Source organism: Apteryx rowi, unplaced genomic scaffold (assembly GCF_003343035.1).
Source record: "Apteryx rowi isolate R43461 unplaced genomic scaffold, aptRow1 scaffold_24, whole genome shotgun sequence".
NCBI lineage: Eukaryota > Metazoa > Chordata > Aves > Apterygiformes > Apterygidae > Apteryx > Apteryx rowi.
Window position 1 is genome coordinate 4,894,642 of NW_020448752.1, and position 13,982 is coordinate 4,908,623.

A 13,982-nucleotide genomic window follows, 5' to 3' on the forward strand; every position below is an offset into this window, starting at 1 on the left:
AACTTATTTCAACAAGGAAAAGGGCGTCTTCGTACCCATTGGTGTTTCATGTTCAATGTTTTAACAACACTATTTTAGAAAGGTTTGGACTGATGATATGCTGCAGCTGAGTCTCAGAGACAAGCTGTGGCCTCGGCCCAGTGCTAAATGCTACCAGTAAGGTTGACAGAGCCAGAAACTTTGCACTCACCAAGATTAGCAGCTTTTCTTCTGACTAGGGCAGGTTCAGCTCATCACGTAGCACAACTAAGATGGGCTTGAAGAGACCTTCATCTGCTCTCAACAAGTCAGAAATATCTGAGATGGTTCTTAAAACATGAGGGGGAAAAAAAACGAACACCAGCTGCCAGGTCTCCCAAACAGCAAGCACTTGCTGCCTCACAGCTGTGGCCGACCACAACGAGAGACACCTTGCTTGGGGTCTTGGATGAAAACTTACTACAGGCAGCACAGTCCTTCCACTGCCAGYCTCCAGGCGTTGCTCCAGGGAGCTGCAGCCATCTAGCAAAGGGGCCTGGCAGCATCCTCCGCAAGCACATTTGGCTCAGTCACAAAGCCCCCATCCAGCTTAACCTGTGCCTGGTTTCAGTGGATTTCCAGCTTGCTAAGGTCAAGACGTCTGTGGTCACTACAAAAGCCACAGGGCAGCACTTTTGACCTGGGGACGTGGACAACATGCTGATGGGGGGTGGGGKGTGTGTGTGACTCTTTTGCACCAGCTGGCGCTACCTCTAGCCAAAGCACCCTGTTACCATCTATGCCTGCCTGCTCCCCGCACCACAGATGACTGGTGGGTAGCGGCACTGGCTGGCACTAACTCTCCAAAGGTGCTGGTTTAAATAACCCCACAGCACCCGAAAACCAGCAGACACAGGCTGATCTCACATGCAAGTATATCCTTTCTAGTTGTCACTAATGGTCTGGAGTGCCAGAGCCAGGGTGCTGCACAAGACAGAGGGGGACTTGGCCTTCACAGGGACACAGAAATCTTATCTGCCACCTCAGGGCTTAGGTGCTGAGAGCTGCTGCGCTCCTTTTCCATGAGCCCTGGCAATAATGCAACTCTGAAGGTCTAGCTCACTGTAGACCAAGATGTTCCCCACATTTATGCACCCAATCCTACATCTAATAAGTTAGCAGAAGTGTTCCCCTTGCCTCCAAGCTATCAGCATGCATGTAGTAAACTATTCATAACTTTCTTAGGGATAGATCAAGGAATCCTGTGAGCTGTGTCACCATCCAGCACTCTCCAAGTCTAGYTGAGGGGCAAGTAAGTGCATCAATATAATGCCTTGCCTCTATACCCCCAAATCCTGGCTGCAGTCTGCAAGAAACTGTGCCATAAAGACACAAACATCCCAGAGCTCCTGGCTTCTGCTGAGACRATAACTCCAAACTGCTGCTTTTAATCTCAAGAAACTCAAGACCACAAGTATAAACTGGCAGCTGGAGAGGCCCAAAATATGAATTTTGCATTAATTCATGTGCAAGCACCCCGCTCTCCTGTCAGTCCCTGATAAGAGACACCCAGCAGTGGGCCGGGGGGGTGCTGAAGCTCACCAGCACTCCCACAGCAAATCGCACTTAGCTTTGCCTTCCCAGTAAATATATATTTGATTCATCTTCTGTCACGTGGTGGGGTCTCTGGACCAACTCTCCTGGGAAGTCCAAGGAACACAATTACAAAACCTTCTAATAAGGGCCCCTTTCCTCGGCAGGAGCAGATGCCATCCTCAGAGCTCACAGTCCCTGCCACTGATCTACACCTGCTGAAAAGCTGATCCATGACACCTTAGGTATCTGCTTGATGCCATTTTTTTCCGTTGCATGCTATATTCCACTGGTACCAAAGGCCCACACCAGTCTCAAACACCCAAGTGAGACATACTGCTCTGAGAGAGGGAGCAGACAGAAGAGTCACCAAGCAATCTTTAAAAAGCTCCACAGCAGCCAGTTTGCTCAGAACAAAGGATACCAAACATGCAGGCACTCGGCTTTCTGCTCCAGAAAGGCCATGTTTTCCATTAACGTACAGCCCTCAAACTTAGACACAAATGGGTTTCCCCTCTCTCTGCCCTTTTCCGGATGAAAAGGAGAGATTTAGTCCAAGTTGGCCTGACACATACTGAAAGCCCAACCTGGTGCCTGGCCGGACACAGTCACTGAGGAAGACATGCTGAGTGGTTGCCCTGCCAGAAGCAAGGAGCCTTCTTGACCTGCTCCCAGTATAGATCAAGCCCAGCCAAGCCCAGCTCATTTGCTTTGAGGCAGCAATGATTCATGTACTGCAGCCCCTTCTTGCTTCTGCCTGTGTGTGCTTTGCTCCCTTATCCTGCAGGCTGACAGAAACCATGATGGACATGCTCAGGGGCAGCGATATTTATTTATTGCTACTGTCTTAACCTCATTTCTGACTGCCCAGCAGAGTCAGGAGAGCCATGATGTACTCAGAAAGGATCCCCCCTGCCCTCTGCAAGTAGCAATTTTGTGCAGCCTCCTCTGCTACCTCATGTCACCTGGCGGGACGGACCTGCCACAGAGTGGTGCAGGCTATTTTTGCTACCTGGGTATCAAAGGAAACAGCTCACCCTAGGAACTTATCTTTGAAAAGCAGCCATTCTCTGAGGAAGAATGTGACAGTCACACAAGCCTTTCAGCCACAGCTGTTACCCCACTTGTCATCCCACCAGGACATGCCTTCATGCCTGCATGCAAAGAACTGACATCTTTCAGCAGCAGCCTGTGGTCCAGGTTTGACCTCAGGAGCAGGAGAGGGCTGAGAGTGGCACTGCAGAGCCCTGGCTGATCCCTGCTTTGCAAGAGAATTTTGGCAGCGTGAGGAGTGGGGAGAGACATGAAGAAGCACTGAAGCTGGTGGATTTACTGCTCTTATTTACCCCTTCTGCAGCCTACGGTAAATCCCAAATCCTCATTTTATTCYTTTTGCTTTATTATAGTAAACATGGGGCAAGTTAGACAGAAGGAGGCTGAATCATGAATGCAAGGAAATTCAAGTTCAGGTCGCATCCCCTTCCTTTCTGCCTGCTCTGTGTTCAAGGAGCTGCTGATGGGCAGAGAGCTCCACCTCGTGTCTAACCGAAGCCCTCAGGAACTGCTGTTCCTTGGCCCGTGGCGTTTGGGGAAGTCTGGCTCAGCAGTGCTGGTATTTAATGCTAGTGACTAGAGATCTGTGAGCCTGGAGGCGATCTGGCTTTGCTGAATTTTGTCAGGTGGATCCTGGCTTCCAAGCCCAACACAAACATATTTCAAATCTAGACGGTACGGGGGGAAAACTCCAGAAGAAGCCAGAGCTACGAGCTGGTCCCAGACAAAATCGTTTAACATAATTGGATGGATCCTGATTTTTAAAAGGTCCTTTCCACTTTGCACCAGGATGCTTAGTGTCTCAGTGAACTTTTTAAATGCCATCTGTTTAATGTACTAATGTTAAAAATGTAAAAATGTAAAAAAGCGTGGGTCCATCCTGGCCTGCAGTCCCTCAGGGCATCCCCACCCCGAGCGTGGGTTATAACTAGATCTACACTGCTCTGAAAGTTTTCCGTGCAGGATCCGGTTTGGAAACTTGTTTACAGACCATAGGTTCTCTATATGACTCAGATGACGTTTGAAATATTCACTCAAGCACAGGGGAAAAAAAAAATGAGTCAGGTAAACTAGGGCAACAGAATATTATACATAAAATTACATCACTCTCCTCCTATTGTAACCAGGCCTATGTTGCCAAGAAAGTGCATCTCATAGGTCTAAAAACCTGATTATTAGAATTTTATTAGACATAGATGGTACTACAGAAATGAGAAAATTTGAGATTTGGAGACAATAGCAAATCATGGCACATAATTCAGTGACATAATATCTCACATTCATGGAAAGTGGTTCCCTCCTACAGGAAACATCAGCTTTTAAATGGTTATCAGTATATTCTTGCTGCCCAAACTAAGCCTATGTCATCAAGCCAGTGCTGATACACAGTCACGTATTTGGGACAGCCACCTCTTCCCACACCTTAAATTGGGGGGAAAAAAAAAATCTCTCTGCAGCTGAATAGCCAAGCCCAGCAAAATTCCCAGCAATTACTTAGAATAGCACATCCTTAATTTTAAAGGGAGAGAGTGAATCACACACAGCACAGATGTTTACTGTCACCCACCCAGGAAAATGTAAAGCCATATGCTTTAGTCCAATTGCATTCAGCAGAGCACTTAAGCACTTACTTAACTTAAAGCATGTACTGAAGACCCTAATATTAAGCTTGTTTAAATAAGAGATTTGCTGAACAGTCACACATGCTGAATCAGACCTCCATTGTCTACTGCAAGCTAGGCACAAAGCTGGAGCTAACCAAAAGCAAAGTGCCACCACCGCACCGAAAAGAAGGGAGTGGGTTGTGCAGGATTTGTTTCTGGTTACTGTTTGCTTTGTTTCCCGACTTCCAGCTGCCTCCTGACGTCAGATACCTCCGTTGGGACCTGCACTGTCAGACCATCCATCGACTTCTTAATGCACACCTGGCAGCCAAGGCGAGATCTGAGAAGAAAACAACATTAAGTGAGGTTCATCCATTCCCACAGAAAAGGCAGAAATTCCCCACTCACCCTGGCAATGTCTGATCCAGTCTGGGTTTTCCCTAATGCTCCTATTAAAGGTAAGAGGCTGTGTCCCAAAACCAAGCCATCCTAAAGGCACAATTATAATACGAATAACTCCTGTTCTCTCCTAAATCTATCATCTCAGAGGCTTTGAGTATCTACCACAATCAGCAGGAGCACTTACGTCTCAGTGAGTCCATAAGCCAAGTCCAGCATGTCCATCTCTTCATCTGAGATGGCATCCAGCTTTTGGAAGATGTCCCTCTCAAAAATTAGGTGACAGGTGGAGCAGGCTAATGTCCCTTCACATGCACCTGGAGGAGAAGTAAGTGGGTAACAGCACATCAGAGAAAACAAGAAGGTGAGGGAGATCATCTTTGGGAAGTGAGCAAATAGCTTGTCTGACAGATAAACAGCATGTTGGAAAAGACTTCAGAAGACACAATAGATGGATACGGACTTCAGCCTGCTTCCTCTCCATGAGGATCCCAATCACCTTTCAATTTAGTACTTCAACTCTGACCAAATAAAAGTATTGACACAGGCCACTGGAGTCCCAGCAGTGATGGAGTGGCAGTCACACTGCTAGGTCAGTGTGGTAAGCCAGCTCAGCAAGGATTTGTTGAGGAAGAGAAACTTGCCAGCAAGTAGATCAGCTAAGGGCTACAAGTTCAGCAAGTCAAGGAAAGCTGACTGAAGAGCAAAAGTGCTGATGACCAGATCAGAAAGTGAAGTATTTGCATCCTCCCTACGCTCTGTGGTCACCAGAACACAGCAGCATGTGTATACTTGCAGTGTTCCCAGGTACCTACTGGTCACTCAGCACACACAACCCAAAAGACCACATACCCTTGTGTAACACCTACCAAATCCGTCAATGGCCAAGTTTTGATTGACAACCACTTCCAGCAAAGTCTCTCCTTCTTTGGCTATAGCGGTGAGTTTCTCTCCATCCTGGTTTATAAAATGCACCATCACCTGGTCTGTAGAGCTGTAAGACAAGTTTCCAAAGATTCAGGTATCAGTTCTCAGAGGAGATGAGCAAACTAGAGCTGTTCAAATCCGAACTGACCCAAAACATTTCCCCCTTTATGAAACTTTTCTTGGAATGAGTGTTTGGCTATGAGTAGACAAGTGCAGAAGCTCTGCAACTGCTGCCTCTGCTTGCCCCGGCTGGTGGTGGGAGCGTTTGCAGGCAGGTTTTTGTCATTCACATTTTTCTGTCCTCCTCCCTTCCCAAGAGGATTATTTGTTGACTGCTCCTTTTCCACTCTTCTCTATCATGAAATGTTCACACCTTCCCTGTCCTCAATCACTGGGAGCCTTGCTGTGATAAGAGACACACTCAGTCCCAGCTTGTGAGGCAACACCTCTGAAGAAACTCTTCCGAGATTACATGATCCTTGCTCAAGAGAAATTGCTGGTTATATTGACAGCCTAAGGGATTTAATCTGGTAATGAGCTACAGAACAAGGCCATCAGCATCTCTCATTGCTGCTTTGTGGAAACCACATCTACAAAATCGAGGATACACAGCATCCACTTCATCTCCTCCAGACCAGGCCCTCTCCACCAACATGGACAAGATGCCCACCATGAAGAGCAATATGTCAGGGATTTCTCACCAAGAAGGCATATTCTGAGGCCCTTTGATTTATTTGCTATGGGAAGCACTAAGCAACCAAAGAGTGACCTCCCTTAGTGTACRTACCAAGTGGTCACTTAGAAGCAGCAGGTCCCAGATACCCAAATCCCACTGGTGGTGTTGACACAGGGAAGCACCCTGAATGCAGAAAGCATTTTGCCCAGAACCTCTCAATGTGGCACTGCCCATTTGCCCACTGTCTCAAAGCCCAGGACTTTCTCCAGGTCATGGAGGCTGGGTTCATCCTTTCTTGTAAATCCAACAATGCAGACAGCTCTCCCGCTTCTCTAGAAAGAGCCATCCCCATCTCTCACAGCCCTGATAAGCTCCTGAGCACTGGAAGCGTTGGTGCTGCCCCGTGGCCTTGCTGTTGTCATTTCTGGCATAAGAAGAAAGATCCACAGCCTTGAAAATAGAATGTGTTTCGCAGTGAGAACTGGCCAAGTTCACAATCCCCTCTTTTCCCAATTACACAAGGCTGAATGAAGCAGCACCCGCTTCTTGCAATGAAAGCATTCTTCTGCAGGGTATAAAAAGACTGTTAATGCCATATTCCTGGAAGCCCCAGGGCCAGAGAAATACATAGCGAGAGTGACTTGGAGGTTCTGAGAATTTCTAATATTATCTGCTGACTTCTTGAAAAATATTTGCAACACACTTTCTGAATATAAACTGTCACAGCCAGAGTCACAATTACAGCAAACCCTCTGACCTTTCCCCACTCCGGCAGAGGAGCAGTGCCCACACGATCACGTCTACCCTCCTCCATGCCAGGCGCTTGCTTGGAAAGTCACAGGGCCTGGGAGGAGGAATTGGCTAAACATGAATTGTCCCTGGGACAGCAAAAGCAGCAGCTGAAAGGCCTTATCCTAACTAACTGCTCGTCCCTCTCTGCTATGTGGCGGATGTATATGAAGCATGTGGCAATCTCTACTGATTTCCTTTTAATGTTGAGCACAAAAGTACATAAGGATCAAGTTTAAGAAACTTCCTTTACCTCTCTAAACTCACAAGAGCCAAAGCTGGGGCACATGGGATGTATCCAGGTGAATAGGAGACAGGGGGGGAGAAAAAAAAATCTGTAAAAATATGATGGAGAAAGAAGCAAAAATGTTTCCTGCTTTAAAGTTTGCCAGTCTGTTCATCCCTCTTCCCAGAAGTCAGAATCACCATCTAGATCTGATCACATTTGCATTCTGACAAAATCATAATTGCTGTACATCTCTAAGTGACTAAGGATGCTATTTTTTTGAAGCTTTGTCTTATTTCACCAGCAAGCCTTCATGACCAGAAATTTCCAAATAATTATCATCTGTTGAAAAGCCGATCCCTATGTTCCATCTACACTTGGAAGCGGAGAGAAGATTTAAACAGTATTTTTGCCTTCTCTGATCTTTTTTTTTTTTTCGGCTATGGCTTGATTCAGCCAGCAGCAGTGAACCAGAGCAGCGGCTGTACCTTCACACGTGGCGGCCAGCTTCCTGTTTTCCAGGAAGCTTCAGTCAGAAAACAATGCCTGGACCATTTCTCTACAGCACGGTCCCCTGGTTATGGGAACAGCTGTGAAGTCAGCAGCAAGACCATGCTGCAGAGGGAGCAGCTTCCCACACGTGGCATGCAAAGAGCACACCACAGTCGCACAGGTCCAAGCGGACCACCCCATTTCACAAAGCACACTCTGCCAAAGAGCATCTTCCAAGACATTTCGGTTTCCCTCATGGTGAGACCCACAGACATTTCTCTGTAAATAAGCAATTCAAGAGGATTGTACAAGGCAGCCGCCTGCAAGCACAGGGAGCAGGACTCAACGTTGTGCCCGAGGCCCCCAGAAATTCGGCCATCATCAGGACCAGGAGGATCTCCGCACAGGGCTCCCATGGACGCTCAGGGAATCCAGTCCCACGGTTTCTCACAGACATAGCCCTGCTTCAGCTGCTATCGCAGGTGAAACAAGTCCTGAAACAGCGGAGCTGCAGCCTGAGATGGCACGCAGGGTATTAGGTTAGATACAAGGACGCACAGATGCTATTGCCGCRTGCCTTCGGAGAAGCCTGCGTGCAGCACTTCACCCTCGAGAGAGCGGGGATGATGCCAGGCGCTCCAAGTCCGTTACATAGAAAGCACTGCTAAGTAGCTTCTCTGCTGTCTGCAGGGGAAACCTAAGCTGTCTGTGTTCTTTACAGGTGCCTCTGCTGGCGGCATAAACCCAGCCCGCGTACTCCCCGTTTTCACTGTCCCAGTCAGGCACCTCCCGCAGACCCGCTAGCGCGTGGCCTAGTTGTCTCTGTACCCCCCGAATCGGTGCCACGCTCGTGTCCTCTCTAGAGGCCTCCCGCCTTGGGATCCCAAGGCTGCAGGAGCGCCTGGAAAGCAAATCCATGCTTTTTGTTTTCTATTTGCTTTTTGGTTTTATTCAAAGTTGATTTGCTCATCAGTATTTTTGAAACTACGGAAAAATTACTTTCACATTTTGTTAAAAAAAAGAATTTTGAACAAAGCTTTTTAAAACAAAGCAAAATTAAAATCTCAGCAATTTTGAGACGTTTAGGCTGAATGATTTTGTAATGCATTAATGTCAGAGGATGATTACTCGAAAAGATCTTACTTCGGAAAGATCTTAATTTCACGTGACAAGCTCAGCCCCACAAACTCAATGCATACCAACTGATTAGTCCCTTCTAAAAATCCCAACCTTTCTGTGACACAGGGAGCTAGTGAAGGGGGTTTCAGGAAGGTTGCTCTTCTCCCTCTCAATGTTTTTGCCTAAAAGATACTTTCCAAGGACATATGAAACAGCGAGGTGCCTACAAGTACTGGCAGAGATAACTTCATCAGCAGCAAACCAATTAGAAAGGAAACCAATTGATAACAGCTCTTCATAAATCCCATTAAACAGGCTTATCAGTATAACTTTTCTCTAAGGTCAGATAGCAAAATGGTCTATTGTGTTTTCTGTGCTGTTGGCTGGGCTCTTTTTCTTGACACACCATAATCTCCACTAGCAGACTACAGTTTGACCCGGATCGTATTTGGTAGATCTACTAATTCCCTTTATTTTGCGCAGAGAAATGCAGTCTCCTTCCAAATAATCCCTAAGGACCAGACAGAGGAAAGACTGGTGGGGAGAGCTGTGGTGGATCTTGTTTCTGCAGTGCCTGCTACAGAAATACAAATGGACAGTCTCTGTGTCAGCAGCCTCCCCGTCAGCCTCCTCCTTCCCTGCAGGTATCGCAGCACCATCCCCCCCTCTCTCCACTCACCTCCACAATGTTTCTGTGCAGTTCCCTAGGGATTATACTGTCACCATGAGCAAATTCGCCAGAGTCTAACCCTACCCGCATCCAGAAAATCCTATAATGACTACACAGAACCGGGCTTTTTGCCTCCATCCAGTTCCTATTCTGTTTTTAAATGCATTTGATGCTAATGAAATTCCGTTTGATAGTCCACACTCCTTTGCTCCTCACTTTCATGCCACCCACTCTGGCATATTTACTCAGCTGAGTGGAGCACAGCCTGCTCCTTGGAGGACCTGTGTCTGTACAGAAGTCGGGTTGGACWCTTTACCCCCATCCATCGGCTGCTGTGCTGAGCGTTACGGCATGCCGCTGCGGGTCGCACCAAAGGCCCAGCCTGCCCACCACCCTGTCTCCATCAGAGGGCAGGAGCACGTGTTCAGGGGAACCAGGTGTGAGCAGTTTCCTACTGTACCTTCCCAGGCCCCCAGCTCCCGGTGCGTTCAAAACCAGAGCCACAGGCTGCGTCTGGGTCACCATGTTTTAACAGCCACCTACGACTCTGAGGTAAGGAGGTGAGGCTTAGCTTAGGCTTGCAAACAGTCCAAAGACTTGCGGCAGAATATATCAGCGAAAGCCTCTGAAGCATAGGGAAGAAACTCAGGAAATCATAGGAGCCATCTATGGTAAAAGAGGAGGCTTTTTAACAGCTGAACAGATAACCCCATGCTGAAGGATAGCTAAAGGCAGTGGATATGAGGTCAGCCCTTAAACTGAGCTCGTGTACAGACCAGGGGCTTAGTTTGACGTGCTTTAGTGTCCCAAATAACTCGGATACGTGAGGGTCAGGCTCAGCACGGAGGGGCATGGGACGATGTCAGCTAAGTAGGGGCCTCCGCTGTGCCCCCCGCTTCAGCCCTGCCCGGTGGGCCACCGCCAGCGTTTGCGCTCGTGCAGTCTGGCTCTCTTGGCCTCCTGGGTGAAGCTCTGCCCAGGCGCAGTTCAGGCTCAGGAAAACAAAATCAAGGAGGAGGGTATAGTCATAGTTTCTCCAAACCTACCATACCGTCGAGGACATGGTTTAACAGGGTCCAGGAACAGAAACTTGTAGGTCATGCAGCTTGACCTGCTCTCTCCTATAAGAGCACCCTCCCAGGCCCTTTCACGTGACCACCTGGAGTCCTCCACCCTGGCAGGGCCCAAATGCACTTAAAGGCATTTCTAACCTAAGTTTCTGGCCAATTTCCACAACAGAGTCCAAATCACAAACCCACCCGCTACGGCAAACCGTGCATCCCGTTCCCAGCTAGCCGCCTCAGCCAAGCCCAGCACAGGTCACAGGAGCCGGGTGGGACACAGCTGCAGCCCCCAGCACCTCCCTCCTGGAGGTGCAGCCCGCACCCCGAGGCAGAGCCCCGGAGCCACCTTTTCCCTCTCCCTGGCAGGCAGGGTGTGCCGGCAGGCGGGGGAGCTTGCAGCGCAGCTTCTTGTGAATTAAAGAGGGGATTTTTCTCCCTGGGGCTGCTGGCCACATTGGCTCCCTGCTCTGCCTTCACAGCAGCGGGGACGTGAAACCTGCAGAAACCTGTGCCGTCCCCAGACTGGCCCAACGGCCATCCAGCTGAGCCCTTCCCCACAGCAGGAACACAGCGGATCATCGGCCCAGCTGACTGGCGGGCCTTGCCAGCCATCCCATCCCTCGCAGGCAGGTGACTGGGCCCCTCCAGGCCATGGGCTCACGTGCTGCGCAGTCATCTTCGTGCTCCCCTGCCCATGGCCTCCTTGCTCCCCTCACAGACCAGCTCCCATCGCCTTCCTCCTTGCCCTTCGCAGCTGCTGATCCTGCTCTGCCCCATCCACCGCCTCCTGACAGCTCAGGTCCTGCACCTGGCCCTCTCCTCCTGCTTCCGCAGGGCAAGGCAGAGGTGGGTGACCGTCCTTCCTGAAAAGGCCCTTCCAGACGTGGTGAGGCGGAGTTCAGCTTTTTACTCACCTCGATCCCCCGGGAGCATCCTGGAGCCTTTTTGAGGAGCTGAAGCCTCTTTCTGACCTCTGCTTAGCCAGCGTGTGATTCTGCTCAGCCACCCTGCGGGGATAAATAAAGCGAGTTCTGCTCACATTCAGTCCATTTAGCAAGGGTCGCATGAGCCCCGAGATGCCCTGAGCTATCATGCCAGCTAAGTCTTGCTTCGTGCCTCCTGGGTTGTCTTTGCAAGGCCGGCCAGAGTCAGAGTTATAAGTACAGCTGAGGGGAAAAAAAAAATCGAGGACAACCTCCCAGGGGTGGAGGGAGGGAGGGAAGGACGGAGGGAGGGATCGTGCTGGATCTCGCTGCAGCGCAGCCCACGTGGGTGTACTGGGCCATAGGAGTTGGGAGAAGTGTGGTAATGAGCATCATCTCCACAAACCTGTCCCTGGCAAGACTCACCTCATTTTTTCCCTACACATTGCCCCTCTAGAAACTAGACTAAGCTAGACCTAAAGCCAATTTCAGGAACAATATCCATTGTAACATCTAATTGCACAGGGACTGCAAACTCCGCGTTGGACAAGCAGAGTGGTGGGGGCAGCGAGTGCTTGGACACTGCTGCCTCAGGAGGGGGGGTGCAGCACTTAGAGTAGCGTGGTGAGAGCGGGACGCCTGGGTTCTGCTCTTGACACGGAGGTTGTCCAGTCCCGTTCCCATGAGCCCCGATGCTGCAGGTTCCCGGCTGTAAAATGGGAACATTCACTTACTTTGCAGGATGGTGGAGAGAACGAGCCACAGTTTGTTTATTGGTTAAGTTTTCTCACAGAATCACAGAATGGTTGAGGTTGGAAGGGACCTCTGGAGATCATCTAGTCCAACCCCCTGCTCAAGCAGGGTCACCTAGAGCACATTGCACAAGATCGTGTCCGGGCAGGTTTTGGATATCTCCAGAGAAGCTATTCAGAGAAGATATGGAGGTGAGACTGACTGACCTGTAGTTTCCTGGGTCCTACAGGCCAGTCAGCCTCACCTCCATTCCTGGAAAGGTGATGGAACAGCTCATCCTGGACGTCATCTCTAARCATGTGGAGGAAAAGAAGGTGATCAGGAGAAGTCAGCATGGATTCACCAAGGGGAAATCGTGCTTAACCAATCTGATAGCCGAAAAGTGCAACAGAGGCATAAATAAATATAATTCATTTCATGTTAATTGATATTCAATGTTAGTGAGATTTCCAGAGAAGAAAACTCCTTAGTTTATTCCCAGAAGCAGTGACACTAATTTAGTCTATCCTCCTCTCCAGAGCAAATCAATTCGCTCCTAATGCAGGAGGCTCCATTGCTACAACAGAGGAGACAGTTTCAATCCATTTTTTGGTGAAGTTTAAGAATAGCACACATCTCAGGAGTCCGAACTGTCCCCCAATAACAAATTAACAGTTTACTGTTTGATAGGATGCTTGTTTTAATCAATTGTTTTGATGCCTAGAGATGGCAAAAAAAAGCTGCCTTCTGCCAAGAAGCGCTTGCAGGCCATCCCTGGGAGCAGCAGGGCAGGGGCCGATATTAATAGCCGGTATAAGCAATAACCTTTGGAGCTGGATGCTTCAATCAGCCCCTACAAGGGAGAGAAATTGCAGTGCAAGAATGAGATCTTGCTGGAAAATATTCCTCTCTCCACACACACACACTCCCTCTGAACCCACAGTTTTGGAGATAACTGGGAAGTTTTGACTTTTCACTCTGAAAAATTTTCTACCCAAAGCTTTCAGGTTGGGAGAGGATGGTTAAACTGAGAAAAACATCAAAGACATTAGGAAAGCAAGTATTTTCCATAAAAGGGGGGGAGGGCAGGGGAGAGAATCTCAGTTTTCTGTCCAATAAAGTTTTAAAGGGAAATGTCTAAGCTTTCAAACACACCACCAAAATGATTAAAAGTGGAGAGAAAAATCACAGGGAATAACATGAAGGATTTAAAAAAAAAAAAATTTTTTTCTTGAGGGGAAACCCAGTTTCTAAAATCACCTGCCCGCTTCTCTCTATGCCTGTTGCATCTGGGAGAGCAACGCTGACAGAGGGCTATTTCATTCCTCCCCGCTCCCGTTTTGCTGAGGCAGGCTCAGCAGGACCGTCCCGACGCAAGGCGGCGTGCAAGAGGAACAGGCAGTGCTCTGCTGCRGAGGGATACGATCTGAGATAACATGGAGCACCACAGAAATGTGAAGAGCAGCAAAGCGCTGTCCTCAGCTCCACGGCCAGATTTGCAGGACACCACCAGCCACAGTCTCCACGCGCCTTTTGCCAATTGAGGGGTGGCATTTCCAGCTGGCGTGTGATGGGCATGGCAACCAGCAACCCCAGCCTTGCAGCAGCCATGACGTGCGCCAGCCCCGCTCCTCCACACATGCATGTTATCCTGCTGCAGGATTCGCCCCGCTGGCTCCATCCCGACCAGCAGCTCTGTGAGCACGGGGAGCGTGAGATGAACTGCTGAGTATCACTAGGGTTTTAATGTGGTGTGA

The 13,982-nt window shown here is 49.0% G+C and overlaps 1 protein-coding gene across 1 annotated transcript; it reads right to left on the minus strand.

Annotated features, from left to right (window-relative positions):
* Positions 1–3,844: 3,844 nt before the first annotated feature.
* LOC112966325 (adrenodoxin-like) lies at positions 3,845–11,663 on the minus strand. The gene is made up of 4 exons (XM_026066318.1): positions 11,485–11,663; positions 5,477–5,601; positions 4,795–4,924; positions 3,845–4,548 (listed from the first exon to the last, which is right to left on the minus strand). The coding sequence occupies exons 1-4, from the start codon at positions 11,661–11,663 to the stop codon at positions 4,428–4,430; spliced, it is 555 nt and encodes a 184-aa protein (XP_025922103.1). The 3' UTR covers positions 3,845–4,427.
* Between the last annotated feature and the right edge of the window lie 2,319 nt (positions 11,664–13,982).